General features: G+C 36.6%; 1 protein-coding gene across 1 annotated transcript; it reads left to right on the forward strand.

The window, feature by feature from the left end:
* The first annotated feature begins 1697 nt into the window (after positions 1-1697).
* RAB43 (RAB43, member RAS oncogene family) lies at positions 1698-18915 on the forward strand. Its single transcript, XM_026677091.2, has 3 exons — positions 1698-2130; positions 6787-6970; positions 8320-18915. Exons 1-3 carry the CDS (start codon positions 1921-1923, stop codon positions 8568-8570), a joined length of 645 nt encoding a protein of 214 aa, XP_026532876.1. The 5' UTR covers positions 1698-1920; the 3' UTR covers positions 8571-18915.
* The last annotated feature ends 15 nt before the right edge of the window (positions 18916-18930 follow it).

Consider the following 18930-nt stretch of genomic DNA (forward strand, 5'->3'; position numbering starts at 1 on the left):
TAAATATGAGCCAGCAGTGTGCTGCAGCTGCCAAAAAAAAGCCAACATAGTTCTAGGCTGCACAAAGAGAGGGATAGAATCAAGATCACATGAAGTGTTAACACCACTTTATAATGCCTTGGTAAGGCCACACTTGGAATACTGCATCCAATTTTGGTTGCGACAATGTAAAAAAGATGTCGAAACTCTAGAAAAAGTGCAGAGAAGAGCAACAAAGATGAGTAGGGGACTGGAGGCTAAAACATATAAAGAATGGTTGCTGGAATTGGGTATGTCTAGTTTGATGAAAAGAAGGACTAGGGGTGACATGATAGCAGTCTTCCAATATCTCAGGGGCTTCCACAAAGAAGAGGGGGTCAAGCTATTATCCAAAGCACCTGAGGGCAGGACAAGAAGGTGGAAACTAATCAAGGAGAGAAGCAACTTAGAACTAAGGAGAGATTTCCTGGCAGTTAGAACAATTAATCAGTGGAACAACTTGCCTCAGAAATTGTCTGAAGTGGTGTAAGGTTTCCTGCCTAAGCAGGGGGTTGGATTAGAAGACCTCCAATGTCCCTTTCAACTCTGTTATTCTATTCTATTCATACTGAAGGATGTGTCCCAATAAACAACAGTAGCAAACAAATAGAGCACAAATCTTGTAAGCCTGTCTTTCTGTGACAAAAAGAACAGCTAAACAACCTGAAGCAACACAGGCATATCCTGTGGCAAGCTGGAAGAAACAACCACTAGGCCAGGATCCAATCTTAGCAACCCTGCACTACAGTAGACTTTTACAAAGAAAGAGCCTAATTTCAGACACATTTACAGTCCTTCATAGTGTCAACAAGGATACAGAGGACTAGCCCTGAACTCCCTTATTAAAGTCTTGGAAATAAACATACTTGTAAAGGAAGGTAAAATTATTTAACTATCAGCCTTAGTTATAGAGAGGCATATAGAGAAACACAGATATTATCATGTAATGTTTTTCCGTTGTGTGAGATTTATGATTCTTGGTACAAATTCTGGCTCAGGACTCAACTGACTCTGGAAAAATGTTCTACATTTTAACTCAACCACCTGTTCCTCTTTTCTGTCTTGTGGGATGCTTGCTATCCTTTGTATGAGAACAAACAAGCAAATGCGTTCAGTATTTCCTGCACGCCAGGACAGCTTGTATAAAGCATGTGCTCCTTATTTATTACAAAACGATCAATAAAGATTAATTATAAATGACTGAACTGAATCTTAACAATTAATTGCAGGGTTGCGCGTTTCCTGCCAACGTTTCCTGCTGCAGGGAGCTCATCCAGGCTATTAGAACTTATTTGATCACTCATTACACACGTTGGACTGGCCACCCTCACTATGATTACGTAGTTTTGCCGCACCCTAAAGACCAATATATTTTATCTTTGCCTCGAAGGAGCTCAGTTTTGTTTATTTCGGGTCTTCTTTCTGGGAACCGTTCCCGTTCAAAGGGCAATATGTAAACCATTGCATGTAAAACAGACCTTGCGTCTAATTCTAGGGAATTCAGCGATCAAGGTTCAAGGTGCACTGCAGGGTGTACACACAGTGTACATAACGGGAAGGGGTTTCTCTAGGCGCGCTTCCTGTTTCGAGGGCGACCAGACGTAACACGCAAATCCGGACATCGTAATGGGCGAGCTCGCCCCACCAGCCCCTTTCCTTCGCTAAGCCCGCCCACTAAGCGCGAGGGGAACCCGGCCCTGCACTTTTGCCTGGCGCGTGGGGGCGCGTGGGGGGTGAAAAGGAGGAGGAAGGACGCAGGCTCCCGCCGCGCATGCCCACTGGTTCGGCCTTGGCAGAGGAAGGCGGGCGGGGAAGGATGCTGAGGCCGGCGCCGTGGCTGCCAAACGGGAGCGAGCCGGGGATCCTGCGTCGGGCAGCCGCGAGGGGAGCAGCGTCGCGGTCATGCCCAGCTCCCCGTCGGCGCCTCCCGGGCCGGACCCGGAGGAGCACTACGACTTCCTCTTCAAGCTGGTGCTGATCGGCGATGCCAGCGTGGGCAAGACGTGCCTGGTGCAGCGCTTCAAGACCGGGGCCTTCTCTGAGCGCCAGGGCAACACCATCGGCGTGGACTTCACCATGAAGAGCCTGGAGATCCAGGGCAAGCGGGTCAAGGTAGGCAAGCGGAGGTGGGGACGGGCGGGAAAGCGGCCTCGCAGCCATCCCGGTCTTATCGCCCTTCGCTCGGGGCGCGGGCCGGGCAGGTAACAGGTGGTGCGGACAGAACAACAGCTGCGGTCGCGGGAGAAGAAGCTGGCATGGCAACGTCACTTTCCCCGGGAGACCTCAAAGGCGCCCAACGTCTTCCCCAGCCCACCTGCTGACATCCTGGCTGGGCCGAGAGAATTCATCGCCAAGCCAGAATTTGCCGAAGACTTGGTGCTTGCAGGGTTGCAGCTCGGATACCTTTTTAAACCATTCAAAGAAGTAGAATTTGACTCCCACTCTCACTCCCCCACTCCCCCCTTGCTGATTTCTGAAAGTGAAAAAAGGTAGTGCAAGGTAAAAATGCCTCAAAGGATATTCTTTGCCTTTCTTGGAGGTGCTTTAAAAATGTTTGAAAAGCCTCTTAAGCTTCTTGGAGAACCTCAGGGGTGGATAGTCCAGGCCTATTCAAATAAAACTCCCCATAGGAGCTTTGTTGTAATGTTTGAAAATAAGATGAGATTAGGAGTTCTTTTGTAATTGAGTATGTTCATACGCAGTTCCTGAACTTGGCTTGGAACCTGTTTGGGTATGAAAGAGTCTACTTGGCATTTGATAAGAGTCCACTTTGCTTACTATTACTAATGAGTAATAGTAAGTAAAAACTAGGGACAAACTTTGAGAGAAACTTATTTACTTAACTTAGGAGAGGGCTCCACATTTCCTAACTTTAAAGATTCGGTTGATTTTGTACAGAAATTAGGTTGCAATCCCTGTGTGAGTAGTTTTGTCACGACAGGGCCTGTAACTCATGTAAATATTCTGTTTTTGTGCTAAAGCATAGATGGACAGTCTGGTTTAAGTATCATTCCAGAACAGAATAACAGAGTTGGGAGTTTGGAGGTCCTCTAGTCCAGCCCTCTGCTCTGTACAGCCCGGTAAAATTAACTGGAGTAGGCAGTTTTTTGTAATGCTTTTTTAAATCAGGCTAATTTGAATTTTTTAAAAAAAATCTTCCTTTTTCATATCTCTATGTATGTATATATTGTAGACATCTAGATGTGAATACACTAAATACACCCCCTTCACTATTAAGGGTAGATTTTATAAAAATGCCCACACTTCAGGAAAGTGTTAGCATTTACCCTCAGTACAATAAACATGTTTTATTGTAGAGAACATGAATGCCTTTATTTTTAAAATAATTGTCATGCTTTGTAATCTGGATCAACAACATTTCATGTACACAAATAAAGGGGAGGAACTTAGATATCCCAGTAGGATTTTGTAATTTGACCTGAAAAAGTTATTGGCATTGTGTCAAAGGGTTTTAAGATTTTAATTGACTTTACAGACATGTTGTGCAACTCCTTTATTATATGACACAGCACACCAAAGAGGGCTATAAACCTGTTCACAGTTCGGGAAAATAAATAGAATGCTTTACCAGACATTGTTTTTGAAAGTAATCAAGAAATTTTCCAAAGACAATGTGTACAATATTTTATAATTAGTTATTGCTAAAGTATAGATTATTCCAGGTAGGTTAAAATTTAGTTATTTATATTCATATGGCAGTTGCTTAATTCTCTTTTATTACAATCCTAATGTTGTAATAAGATATATAGATATTAACATATATTTAAAAGAAAGCCTTTAAATATACTGATTTAATAATAAAATATTGAAAGAATCAGTGTTGAAAAGGCCCATTTAAACCATTGAATCCAATCCCTGCTCTGCACAGGAATCCAAACTGAAATATCTATGACATCTGCTTGAATACATATTTTGAAGGAAAGTTCATCTTTTGGAATTCTGCTTTTGAACTATTTCCAATAGGATATTTTCCCTAGTATTCAGCCAGAATCTGATTTTGTGTAATTAATTTAAACCATCATTTTTGTACCACCTTTTCGGATGATAGAGAGTAGCTCTTGGCTTACATCTCTGTGACTCAAATTCAGAATATAACCCAAAAGTCATGCCCAGAAAGTATACAAAAAACATTTCAGTGGGTTCAACTGTTGATTATGAATTGTCTAAAAACAGAGTTTTCTAAGCAAGAAGGGGTTACAGGTAGTCCTTACATAGTGATCACAATTGCTTCTCCATTGACTCAGCCTGAAGTCGGGTGTGAGGCATTTCAACTGCAATTATCATAAATGCCTACCAGTTATGCCTAAGTGCCCAAATGTCAGTTATGTGACTAGAGGGATGTTGTGACTATCATAAATACGAAGGCTGGTAGTAAAGTTACTTTTTAAGCATCTTTGAAACCTAAAATGGTCACTAAGTGCAAGATGTGCCTGTATACAGACTTGGAAATACCTTAGTCCTACACATCTAAAATAAGCATTCAATGTTATTTGATATAAACCTCTTTATTTGAAGCTCAATGGGTTCAACTGTTGATTATGAATTGTCTAAAAACAGAGTTTTCTAAGCAAGAGCACATTAAGAAATACATATCATAGAGCAACTCTAATGTTTCAAATATGCATAATTTCAAATATGATATCTTTGCCTGATTTCGTATGTAAGTTATACAAGTTTGTAGTGTGATCTTGGGTCTTTATCCGGAAGCTGAGGAAATGTGGCAAAAGCCCCTCCGGAATATTCAACAATTGCTCTTGAAGCTTTTAGTTTTGGAACTTAATGTCATAGGGAGAGCCGTTTGTGTCTTCTATAGAAACAGCTTCTAAGAAGAAAATAAGTCAGATTGCCCTGCTCTATGGACTTATCATTAGTACCTCTTGAACTACAGCACTTTTCATGCTGATTTTGATAATTGGTTTCAAAGCAAAACATTCAGCCACAACACTTTTATGTCAGCATTTGCACACACTCATTGTGTGTTTGCTTTTAGCTAAGTTAATAGGCATTATAATATTAGGATAGTTAGCAAGGAGATGAAACTCATTAATATTTCCATATTTGCTATTACAGCGTAAAATAGAGCAGATTTAAAAATTATTTTGCATAGCACATTAAGAAATACAAATTCATAGAGCAACTCTAATGTTTCAAATATGCATAATTTCAAATATGATATCTGTGCCTGATTTCGTATGTAAGTTATACAAGTTTGTAGTGTGATTTTTGTCAAAACTATTAGAACAGTTATATTTTATTATTTTGAAATCTATGAATACAGAAAAAGCTGCTCACATGTTTGCTTGTAAGAATTGGAACAAGCTGGAGTATTAATTTTTTTCAAAAGCTTACTGTCCAGAGGGCAGAACTTTATTTTTGCCTCAATAATATATTATGGTTTAAGTAATTAAAATTTATTCCTTAAAAGAAGATACAGGAAGAAATACCTATATACAATATCTATATACACGTGGTCCTCACTTACCAACTACCTCATTCAAAGAGTGTTCGAAGTTACGACAATGCTAAAACAGTAGGCTTAAAATTGGTTCTCAAACTGGCAGCTGCCACAGCATCCCACAATCACTTAATCACCATTTGTGATCTTCACAGATGGCTTCCATCAAACAGAGTCAATGGGGAAGTCAGCAGGAAGTTGCAAATCACAGACACGTATGTCATGCTTAATAATCATAGTAGAGCTGACATCAGCCTGGCATTGTCCCAGTTGCAGTCAGCAAGTGAAGACTATCAGTACTTATAATTATATGGACCGTTATTAGTAAGAAATGTTAAGCAAGACTTTAAATGTAACTGGTTATCAATGTATACAGTCACCATGTATTTATTGTTTTATAACTTTCATAAATCATTCATTCCAGAGGCTTGTCTAGATCATGAGTGTCAAACTTAAGGTGTCATGTTGCCATTACGTGAAGTTTTGCAACGTTTTCCCCCTTGGGTTGGGTGTGGCCTGCGCGTGACACATCTGGCCCACAGTTTGCCAGTTTGACACCCCAGTTCTACATTGATAAGTCAATAATACAATATGAATAATAATAATAATAATCCAATAAAATACAATTAAACCTATAACAAATCCAGTGTCTCCAGTGGCAAAGATATTACTGCTAATCTTGATTCTTATTCTACAGTATTTCAACACAATCCGCATTTTCAAAATATTTCACTCAATTCATACAAACCAAAGACAGTGTTTTCTAATGCCAGTCCTAAAGTAAATCATACAAAAATCTAAAGCAATATTTTTGTTTAAGTTATGCCCTTTTGCTGGACTTGAAGTTAAGTATATTTCAGAGGTGTGCACCTCCACACATAATGTGGCCAACTTTGAAAACAAATGTGTCTTCCAGGTATCAGTACTACAGCAGTGAAGAGCAGTTCTGTGATATAAAAAAGAAATTCAACTGCACTTGTGGTCAGAGGTCAGCTCTCTGTACATCACAGTTATAATTGCCCTAACTTTCCTGCCTTTGTGGGAAGAGCCATGGCTGCTTATCCATTATTGCTCTCTTAAACTTGCTGCTACACTTTACCTTGCCAAATAGATTGGGCATGTTGGCTGTGGCAACCCAGCGATAACATATATCAACTGGGTGTGGAATTATTTTGTACTCTGTTTATATGTTTTTCAGTCAGTATGCATAAGAAAATGTCATCTGATAAGTACATCCAATAACTTATGATTGAAGAACTTACAGAACTTACTTTTTTTTTTACTTCCTTTAGTTACAGATCTGGGACACGGCTGGTCAAGAAAGGTTTCGGACTATAACCCAGAGTTACTATCGAAGCGCCAATGGAGCTATTCTAGCCTATGACATTAGTAAGAGAGGCTCTTTCCAGTCCATTCCTCGCTGGATCGAGGATGTGAGGAAATATGCAGGCTCCAATATAGTACAGTTGCTAATTGGTGAGTGTGGAAAGATCTACTTGGTAAGCCAAAAATAAAAAAGAATTATGTCTCTGCATTAGGAGACAATAGCAACTTTTACAAAGGCATTTCCTCATTTCCAAAAATAAAAACATTTCTTTCTCATTTGAATTACTGATTGAATTACTGCATAATAATTGATAAAGCAGGAAAAAAATTACTTTCAAACTCTTCTACGATTTACTTTGTTTACTTCAGCCTTTTATTGTTGTCTCCATATTCCATGCTTTAAGGATCCTTATTTAACAGTATATTTTGAACAAGTCAAGCCACTCTGTGAGTCTGTGCTTTCCTATCTTTTGGGACCAGGGGTGGGATGCTACTGGTTCTGCCCGGTTCTATAGAACCGGTAGCTCTGAAGAGCAGCAGACACTGAACCGGTTCTGTGTTTGCTGCTGTTTGGGCCACCCGCCCGCCTGGGCTCTTATCTGTCCTTTATTTCCTGCTTTTTCAACCTCAGCTGCTTTGCGCGGCACAACTGAGGTTGAAAAAAACAGGAAAAAAGAGGCTTTTCAAACGCTGCGCATCCATGCGCAGTGCTTTTCAGCTGTCCAGGCATCACAGCTTAAGGTTTTCTTACACGCACGCACAGCAAACCTAGTCACCGAACCGGTGGTAACACCGGTTGAATCCCACCCCTGTTTGGGACATGTTCCATGCTTATGCCATGATGTCCCACAGAGTATTATGATGTTGAGAAATATGCATCATATTGGCATTCAGATTATTCAGCATGAGATCCTCTTGCCTAGTATGCAAACCAATATCAGATACTTTTAATTTGAACTTTTTCATCTGTTAGATATCTCTATCCCATTTGGGCAGGTTTCTGATGTAACAAAAGTGAACAAATGTAAATATAAAAATTCATTGCCATTAGTTCCAGAGATAATTAAATACAACATACAGTAAGTAATATCCTGTTAATACAGGAACATATAGGTTGGAAAGGGTATAAAGTTCATTCCCTGAGATTGAAGTATTATGTTGAAATGCAGGGTTTGTCAACATCAAAGTGGGGTAGAATTATAAATCCAGGATCCAAAAATTACTGTTATACTTTCCAGTGGCTCAGATTTATCTATTTATTTTATAGTTTTATCTCTTTATCCTGTTATTTCATTAGTTGTTTTTTTCTCATTTCCAAGGTAACTGTAGTATCAGAGGTCTAGCCAGGTTATTTGCATCATTTTTGAGGTCATTCAGCCACAGTTTTATGTATCCCTGCCTTTGTCTTTTTCCCTAGGCCTTCCCAACTGAACATTTTCCCTAATCTCCAGAATCCATATTTAAAAACCAATCTTATCAACAATTCTTTTTTCTTCTAGGAAACAAGTCTGACCTAAGTGACCTTCGGGAGGTTCAACTAGAAGAGGCTCAGAACCTGGCTGAACACTATGATATCATCTGTGCCATAGAGACTTCTGCAAAGGACTCCAGCAATGTAGAGGAAGCTTTTGTCAAGATGGCCACAGAGCTCATGATGAGACATGGAGGCCCCGTGTTCAGTGAGAAAAACACAGACAGCATCAAACTTGACAGCAAGGATGTCGTAGAAGGGTGGGGGTGTGGCTGCTGATAATTCAATTGGTCTCATTGTTACTGGAATGTAGAGGATACATTCTCTTCTCCTTCACTCTGGGTCTCTTCTATACATAGACACTTTGCACAAGCTTTGTGTTTTGTAAGTTAAGGGATTAACATTTGCAGCATGTTTTTAATAATGAAGGAACTTCCTTGTGTAAAACTGAAACTGTGTGGCAGTCATTCCGTAGCAATTTCTACTAGATTTTTTTTTTAGAGGAGTTAGTGCAATTTGGCAATAAGTTGCACAGAATGACGCTACTAAAATATCTTCATAGAAAATGGTCTGAGTGAAAACTGTTATTTTACTACCGGTATTCACTGAAATCTCGGTAGGGGACTTTTATCAACTTGGATGACATTTAATGCTTTTATGACAGCAGGTTTTCAGGGTGCCTGTTTAAACTCTCCACATTCCGGGGGAGTATTTAAACCTACACAGGGTGACATAAATTTTGTAGGGATATTTAAAGTATGAAATATTCAATTTTCTACATAGGATATAGCAGCTGAACCTCCTAAATTATAAAATTGTGCTTTCCTGGATACTAATATTGCTGGTAAAAGACATGCAAAACAAGCGTTTTTCCTCTCTTGGTTTTTTTTTTTTCAAATGGAAAAAGCAGTAGATACAACACTGAGCAATTGTAGAATACATAGAGGTTTGGTTTTGTTTCATTTCATATTCACCTCAGAAGACTTGATCTTGAACACATTTCATTGTATATTCCACGGGTTTCAGTGGAACTTTCTTGGAAGTAAATGCCTTTGAAAATGTATAGGGCTTTATTTTAAATAGGCTGAAAATTATAAGTAAAGATAGATTTAATAGTTAATTTTGCACAATTGATATAGATTCCTTTGTTGATACTGTAGATTGGTGATTCTCATCTTCATTAATTTCAGTATGTTTAGCATACTTCAGATAAGCAGTTTATTTGAATACCTTTCCCTTCAATCCTAACTTCTTTCATTACTATTGAGATATTACAAATTATTCCAGCTAGAGGATCCCCCCCCCCCCAATTTTTCGGTATTTTCAACAATTATCGAGTTGCTCTTTTTGAACTTTCTCTGATCAGTGATATTAAGTTGTTGAATAAATAGTAAATGTTGAATTATGTGCAGGAGATAATTGATCATTTTTCTAAACTGACCGCTCATGGTACAGAGTTCTAAAAATCATCAAACAGTTGCTTTAGTTTATAAGACAATGGCTCAGGAATTCTCATTATAAGGCATATTTGCTAATTTTATAAGATACTTCTTTTATATCATAGGCCTTGGGTTTCCCACTGTTAGCTCCTTACCCATTCCTTCTGCCCCTGATTTCTTCCATTATGCTACAACACAATCTTTAAATCAGCTTCACATTATTTTTTCAGGACAAATCAATAGCATATGCTGTAGAAAAAGTCTGCTATTAGTCAAAAACTGCTGAATTATTTTGACTTTGTTAATTTAAGATAAATATCCTTGTTTACATTGGCTAGTGATTTAAAAGTGCAGATATTATTGACAATTGCCTTTTTAGAGCACCTTAAACTGGGAAATGAAGAATAATTATAATGACTGCAAATCTTCCAAGCAACTTTTCAGTGTCCAACATTATTTCTAATGGGCCCTATGCGCCTGTCTGAGAATCAACGATTTTGAATGAAATCCTTGCAGTCAGTTATATTAAAACGGGTTTGATATAATTGTACTATTATGGCCATGAATACCTCCCTCAATACCCATAGGCTTTCTAACCCATCTGTGTTTGTTTTTTTAAATTCTTACGTTTAAAAGATCAAATGTGAAACTAACATAATATGCTCTCAAACTTGTGAATATGCCCAATATATTTCTCTAATCTATTTTAGGAAAATACTTAGCGTTGATTGGAAACTATCAGTTAAGTTAGCAGAGATTAGGATAACACTAGTTTGAGAGAGATCAATATGAGAAAGTTAACATTTGAACTTGTTTAAATTTTTGCAGTATAAAGTGTCTAGCTGTATAATTTACCTTGCTACTCGAATTTTGATTCCAGTGATTATCCTGATGAATGTTTTTATTGCAATTTCAGAATAGTAGCTTTAAAGTTGAATGTTTTGTAAGGTGTAGAAGAAAGGGGCCTTAATTTCAGTTAGATGTAGTTTTATAATTATGTTTCCATAGAAAGAAAATAATGCCTGAGATATGCTGCTTCTAAATACTATTTTATACCAGATTTCTTCAGGTTTATTGTATCCAGCCTTTGATTCCTAAGCAGTAACTAACAATGATTATTAACAGAACATTGGCATTAAACAGAAGTGGTTGATTTTGTACTGTGAATCCAATATTTTAAGAATATTATGTAATTTCAGTTTCTTCAGCTGAGTCCATGAAAATGAAAGAAAAAAAAATGAAACTGAATAGTCTCTGCATGGTTGATTGAACCAAGCACAGATCCTAAGTTCATCTCTTCATATAGTATCTTTTATATTAGACATCCATACACTTTTCAAGCCATAGGTAACCCCTTTCCAAAATGCTGAGGTTTTGGCAAAATCCTGCATAAGGAACTTGATGGGTTCTACCTTTTAATCATTTCTGTATTAGAGACAGCAGTTTAAGAATAGTCCCTGCATCTCTTATACATATGTAGAAGGACAAGTTTGATTCTCCAAGAGTTAGATGAGAGAGTATACCCAACTCAGTAAATAAAGACAAAAGAGCTATATCAGTTCTATTTCCAGTTATTAAAACATCAAAACAAATTTAAATCAATTTCTTTTAAAATAAAATGCAGCCTAAAATTTGATATCATTCATAATTTGCATTCTTAAGAATATTTATTTCCCGGAAGGGGGAGACCTGTGGGGTTTCAGCATAGCAAGATCATCAGAAAGTATAAAAAAGAATCCACAAAACAAATAGATACTTTGACAAAAACTGACTGATTACCAAAGAGGGAAATTCACTGACCAATATCTGTGATGATATAACCATGTTTATTTGGTGAATCCTGCACTTACTAGATTAATATCAGTCTGACTCCAGGTGGGAAAGAACTCAGTCTTGGGTGGACGATTTAATGGACATATTGGTTTAGAAATGGCGAGTTCTTTCTTCACTGTGGCAGAAAGGCAGAAAAGCTTTGCTTGCTAGGGGCTGCAAAGACCTCGGTCCAACAATGATCTAAGGAATAGATGCTATTGTATTTCAGGCCAATCTGATATAATGGTGTGCCAATAATGATTTTTTAAAAAAAGGATTCTGTGAACAGATGTCTTTTTTTTGGGGGGGGGGGGTTGTTGCATTATTTATATAAATATGTTCAAGTGTTATGTGAGCAGACTCCTTTCATACGGGTTTTGTAGGACTATAGTTCGGTATACATTCCCAAAAGCAACTGAGAGCACACAGTTGGTTCAGAATTAACTTGCTGCTTCATATTGCTAATACAGATTTTAGCAGCTAAGATTGTTTAGTGTTTTATAATGTGATATAAACTGCTTATTTATTCCCAGATTGGAAGGCAATAGCTTTGCTCAAATTGATTTTTATGAGCTGTTACGTTGGGGTTGCATAGTACTGACATGGTAGATCTTTCTCCATACATACTGCACTTAAGTAATTATTATACAATAATTGCTTCAATTGTTCATTGCAAGCACAAGAAAATTAAATTCCAAATTTTAGAGAATGTTACAAATCTCTCTTGTATTCTATTGAATTTCTGGTAAAAGTACAAACTGATAACAGTGCAAGATTGTCTGGCCCCCTGCAAACTTTCTGTATTTTTCAGATTTTTGTGAAGAAGATGGCAATGATATTGCAAATTCCAATTAAAAGTTAATCTGCTGGGTCCCCCTTTATGTGAGGAATTAAACAGGATGCCTTTTCAAGGGGTAAGGCTATACATATGGATTAATTACAATCTTCTCCTGGGAAAGGTAGAAGGAAAAAGACAATCATTTTCATGCAATGACAAATAAGAACTTAAGTAGTGTACAGTGTAGCAGCCTTAGGGGTATCTTCAGTGGAAATACTGGAGAATGAACCTATGAGAGGGAGAGGCTTGGAACATAAATTTTAAAAGACGAAATTGTCAAAATATTTAGGAATCCCATTATCAGCAAGAAGAATTCAGTCAACGGCATTGGTTTTCTTTAGTCTTTTGAGTAGAATGGAAGTATTGCATGGAGAAATCTGTTTGGAAAAGAGTCGTATTTCAAATGGATTTTTCCAGTAAAATATAAAAATAGTTGTATATCATAAGGAGTGGGAAACATTTATTTATTTGCAGCAAAAATATGAATTTAAACTTCATGCCTGTTTCTTTAAAGACTCAGGGCTCTTCACAGCACTTTTATATGCTGGAGTGTTGATCATTTTTTTACTGTTACAATAATGCTAAAAAAATATCATTGTTTTGTCATATGGATGGATAATACAGCAAAACAAAGAAAATTGGCCTTTAATCATAATGTAGATGATCTGTAGAATTAATTATGTTTATAAAGATTCATTATTTTGTCTAAATCTGTTTTTAATGTAATACTATAATATAACTGCAAATTAAGAGTAACACAGTTGTTTGTTCCGATATAAATACTACCTATTTACATTCCAAATATACAGGTACACACAAACACATTGGTGTGTGCATACATACACTTCACACACACCCCTTATATTTATATTTATCTGGCAATGTCTGGCATAAAATAATGTGCAAGTTTCAGGTACATGCTGTAAAATGAAGCATATGAAACATGCCAGATTCAGTTTGAGATATTAAATGTCTAATTCTTTTACATAAAACTACTCTTAGATTTTTAAGCATTTCAGATGGACTACGTTTCTTACACAGATAGAAATTTATGGTCTATTTTTTGCATAAAACGCAGGGGAATATGCTACAGAAATATGCTTGTAATTAGTATTACATATGTATCATGCAGTTTAGAACAGGTAGCTTTTTGTGACAGTTTGAAAAATAAAGTACACTAAATTATGTCTAAAATTGGTTCCAGCTTTTCCAAAATAATACCTTTGAAGTCTTAGGATAGAAATGTACAGACACAATTTTATGGCTTTAAGTAAAAATTTTCTAACAATCTGAATACTAGGGAAATTCTTTAACACAACTGCTAAGAGAATTGAAAATTATATAGTATATACCTAGGTTGTTCAAGACTTTAAATGTTATTTATAATTAATGCTTTCATTTTCAATATACTATGATTGATTGGCAGATTAGGTGCCCCATTCAATTCGTGTTGACTCTTTGTGACCAAATGGATAGATCTTCCCTGGGTCTCCAACCTAGCCTTTCAGGACTTCCAACTCTGTAACTCTTGCTGAGTCAATTCACCTTGCCATCATCTGTCTCCTTGTTCCTTTCACCTTTACCACAATTATGGACTTTCAAGAGATCTCAGCCTTTTCATAAGGTGCCCCAGAATGATAAATTGAGCCTGGTCATTTCCCCCTCCAGTGAAAACTGCAGGTAAATTTATTTTGTGATCCATTACTTTCTTTTCTTAACTCTCTCTTGTTTTCTGCAACATCAGAATTCAAAAGGGTTAACATTCTTTCTACTCTGCTTCTTCATCATCCAACTTTTACTTCCACAGAGCATCACCAGAAAAAAAATATTTTTTGCAAGATTCTGATGACATGTCATGTTACCTTTGTAAATATGTGTATTGCTATTCTACTATTATAGTCTACTATATTACTATAGTCTTAGAATATTTCTTAACTGCTGCTTCCAATACTCTTGATAGTCAATCCTAAAAGGCAGAAGCTACTACTTCATTATCTTCACGATCAATTTTAGCACTGGTTATAGTAGCTGTTCTCGTTAGTTTGGCTTCCATTATATTGTACTATTCCTATGTCTTTCAGTGTACTTGTTGACTTTCATTGCAGATCATTTACATTTTTTCCTATCAGAGGAATGTCATCAGCATAGAGCAGGTTTGGGAGATTTCTTCCTCCAGTTTTAAAATCACATTGTAAAATCCAACCTACCTCATTGTATATGAAGCATACTAGACTAAATGAATACAAAGAAAATTGTCAACCTTGTATTACTCCTTTGGAAAAACACACAGACAGCTTGCTTCACTATATTCTGTCTGGACTGTGGCTTCCCATGTAACGTAGGTTTTTTTTAATGAGAACGAGATATTCTAAAGGTCCCATTTTTAAAAAAACACAGTTTATGGTTGACATAAGTCAGAGCCTTTTTATATGAACAATGAAGTACAGATTTATTTCGTTTTGGTATTCTTTGGATTTCTCGACTTCCAGCTTTGGTATCTTGACCAATATCTTTGTAAAGCTACTCTTCATCTCTTTGAATGGTTCTCTGAAATTCTTTGTTAAGTTGTCCCAAAGGTGCTTTTTCAAGAGCCATCTGGATTTCTTTTGTTTTTCCTTGAGGACATTTCTCATCCAAAAAGCTTTTTCAGTTCACTGGATGAGAAGCGAAACATCTTCAAGGAACAAAAGAGGTGCTTTTGAAAAAGCACCTCTGGGACAACCATGACCTGGATGACTGAGAATCTCCATAGACATCTTTGTTAAATTTGTTCCTGAGAATTTGGATTTCTTGCCTTTTGCTTCTCTTCCCCTTTTGGCAATTTCCAATGTACATATTTCCTCCATTGTGTTTTAGAAACTATGTAAGCAATAAATAAATCACTGAGTTGACTGATAAGTCATTTTTTTTTTTTTTGCTTTGTTCAATTTCCTATATTCCTCATATAGTACAACTACATTTTCCACTTTACTGTTTCCAGTTTTGGAAACAGCTACAAGTGACATATTTTGCTTGCATTTTCTATCAATTGATTGAACAATTGAACTTGACCATAACATCTGTCAACTCCCTCCTGTTTTGCATTAGTGATTGGAGTATAATTTGAATGTCATTTTAAAAGGGTGTCTACAAATCTGACTGATATTATTTGGTCATTAATTGCATTATACAGAAGTAACTGAAAAACTGTACAGTTGCAGTCCATCTTAATTTGCTGATGCCTAAGATGTTAAAGCATAATTGATTGGTTTCATTTTACACTGTGCTGAGCTTTCCTATGTTCGTGCTTCTTATTTCCATCATTCCTACTGTAATTCTGTCTTTTCAGTTTTAGAATTTCTCTTTCTGCACAGATGCACCTACAAATAGATGCCCCAAAGACTTTAATTCTTTCATAAATACCATTAAACATTAGTACTGCTAAACAGCTCTGACTCAGTAATATGTTAAATCCCATCCAATCTGTGGAGTCAACCATCATTCAGCACTTTACATTGTCTATCCATATGGTTTCTTTGGTAAAGTACAAGACTGGTTCCCCATTGCTTTCTCTTGTGCATTGTGAAACTGGTTATTCTCTTGTCACTAAAGTGATCATCCACTTCCAGTATTTTCCTATGGCTTGATATAGGTGCCTTCTCTCATTAGCTGGACAGTTGGGTGGCCTTCATGCCTTGATTGAATTACTCTGCTGGGCGTATCTGCTCTTGGCACCCACCCCAGTGTTCTTCAATCATCCTCCTTGGACTATACCCCCACTCCACCATCACAAAGTCAGGAGGAAATGCATATTACAGAAAATGTACACTGATTTCTTAATTGCATTGTTTGTAGGATGACATTTAGACTTGGCAATACAGAAAAAAAATACAATTAACAGGTATTGGGTTTTTTTGTTCTATGGCAGATAACCCATTTATAAAAATATTAAAATTTCAATTAATTTTAAAAAGCCTGCATTTTAAAAAGGATGGTTGCTCTATGTATTTACTTACCATACTGTACAATGTTTATTTTAATTCATAGTCTATGCAAAAATGTTGAAATTTGAAAAATGTATTTCATTTAGCCTCTTCCCTTTGGCCTTTAGAAAATGTCTGGAATTGAGAAATGTCAGAAGTACATAGGCACATATGTCTAGTTATGTCTGCAACATCACTACTGCAACAGATTAAAAGAGAGCATCAGATGGCATAGCAGATGATCTAATCTGCATGCAACCAATTATGCAATCTCAGTTTTTATGTTACATATAAGCATGTAGAAGAGACTTTGCACATCTCTCTTTGCACACCTGTAAAATGTTGAAAGAAATTGTATGCTCATGGAGCAAAGAAAAAGAAAGAACTTTGTCCTATTTCCCCTTTTCTAATGTATGATGTCTTTTCACATCTTTGACAAAGATTTAAAAATGTAAATATAGCCAGATTATGCACCAGTTTCTCTGAAGTCTTTTCCTTTTAAAACCAAGCAACAGCAGAATTTATGTCTGACTCCCTTCAACCTCTCTACTTCATCCTTGGATTTTCTGATCCAATTATGATAATTTTGTGCATTGATTTCTAGCTTACATAATCAGAGAGGTGACATCATCCTTTTTTCTGAGTTTCAGACTTGAAGATCAGTTCCTTTGTAAATCTTTTCTGTGAATATAACAAAATATAAGAATATATCTGCCGCCTCATGGTGCTTGAAACCCTAAATTCCAATTTATCTGTATAGCTAGGATATACATTTTCAGGGTGTCATAAATAGTGAGGCAATCTGAGATATTTATGGTTACATAAAATGCTTATTAGATCATAACTTACCTCCTTTCATTGCATTTTGGGAAATGAAGTGCATGCATAATTCACAAGCATGCTTTTGTTATATTGATTATAGCAAATGGCTGCACTAAAATTTTAACATGGGATTTTCAGGTATTTGAATTGTGATGAATGAAGTGTAGAGAAACTCGTCCTATTTCTTCTCCCAAAAATGATGTTTGAGTGATGTTGGGTTTTTAAGATTGCCTATTTTCTCAAGTTCTCAAATTGTTAGGTTTCTTGTTTCAGTTAATAAATAATCATCACCTGAGGATAACCCCTACCCTAAATTCCGTAAATTAGATGTATGGCTGGATTTCACAGATTTGTTTGTTGAATCACGAGCCACATGGAGAATTTCATGACCAAATGTGCACCTTCATAGAGATGAATGTTGAAAGTGATTTTGCAGTGCAGATAAAAAAACATATCTCCATCTACTCTCAGACATGAGAGGACACATCTGTCTCTTAATTAGGGATGGGATATGTAGACTGTCGGCATTTTTTTTAAATCTGGCCAATATAGTATATGTAATTCAAAAATGCAAATTTGTGATGTGTGGAGAAATAGAGTGAGCTTTATTTTAAATAGAGAGTTTGTGCCTTAGAAATGGTTCTGCCTAAAAATGAAATGCCAGATGTAAAATATACATTTTTTGCATAGCTACACGGAGAGGCTGAGTTTAACAACGATTGGACACATTGTTTTCAATTAATTGATTTCTGCCATGATCAATAAGATACAAGTTCTTTAAGATTAGTATTATGCATGTTTAAAATAAAGTACTGGCATGACTGGGGCAATCCTAGTAGCACGCCTAGTTTACATACCCTGGCTAATATGACTTCTCATGCTGTCAGAATCGATGAGTGATAAAGGAGAGGAAGAAAGTAACTGGTTTATCTTGCTGTCTCTCTGCTCTGAGATACTTTTCCTTTCTGAATTGCTTTCGCACTTTTGAAAATATGATTTGGAAACATGTTGAGGTTGGTTGTTTTACTAAAAATAAGATTTCAGCATTTATGTATGTGTTATCACCTCATTGCTTTTAAGCTTAGCTATAACCCGATGGCAGAATCTGTGGAAAGGTGTAATAGGACAGGGGCAAGTATTTCTAGGCAGGGTTGCAATGATTTGTGTCAGTAAATATAGCATTGTCTGAAATCTGATAAGAGCACCTGCACAATTTTTGAAGTGAGGGCTGTTTTTTAGACAGATTTTTTTAGTGGTGTGGGCTAACATAGGTTCTTCATATGCTCTGTGCAGTAATCGTGCCTAACTAACTGGTATCGCCTGACTTTTAAAATCTCTTGTCCTAAGGACAGGCAGCTTTTCTACTAGCTGGTTCATACACTTAGTAAGAGAAAGCACCAATTCATATTGAATTCACTACTTCATTTCCAAAGGGTTTGAAGAATTCTGATGTTATTGAATTGTTCTCCATTTTTTGAAAACAGTTTTATTGCTTGTAATAAGGCTTCTGGGAACAGACATAGAGGCCCATCTGTCTTGTTTTCCCTTACATAGAGTTTACTAGAAGAGGTGAAAACAACATAACAAGGGAACAGAGTATCAATGTTGACTTTTTACTGGCACCTATTTATGGATTTATTAAAAAAAGTTTATTTTTAAAAACTATGGAATTACTTTTTTTGGTAAAAGATAGCAAAATCTGTAGCAAATACATTGTACTGTCTATAATTAAAATGAGCATTTGGCTATTACACTGTGTGTTTCTT

This window comes from Notechis scutatus, chromosome 2, assembly GCF_049901735.1.
Source record: "Notechis scutatus isolate UNSWTSFEM ecotype Mainland chromosome 2, rNotScu1.2, whole genome shotgun sequence".
NCBI classification, from domain to species: Eukaryota; Metazoa; Chordata; class Lepidosauria; order Squamata; family Elapidae; genus Notechis; species Notechis scutatus.

Coding starts and splice junctions, on each gene's coding strand:
- RAB43 (XM_026677091.2), top strand. CDS start 1,921: ATGCCCAGCTCCCCGTCGGCGCCTCCCGGGCCGGACCCGGAGGAGCAC. Junction 2,131..6,786: donor TCCAGGGCAAGCGGGTCAAG/GTAGGCAAGCGG, acceptor TACTTCCTTTAG/TTACAGATCTGGGACACGGC. Junction 6,971..8,319: donor TATAGTACAGTTGCTAATTG/GTGAGTGTGGAA, acceptor TTTTTCTTCTAG/GAAACAAGTCTGACCTAAGT.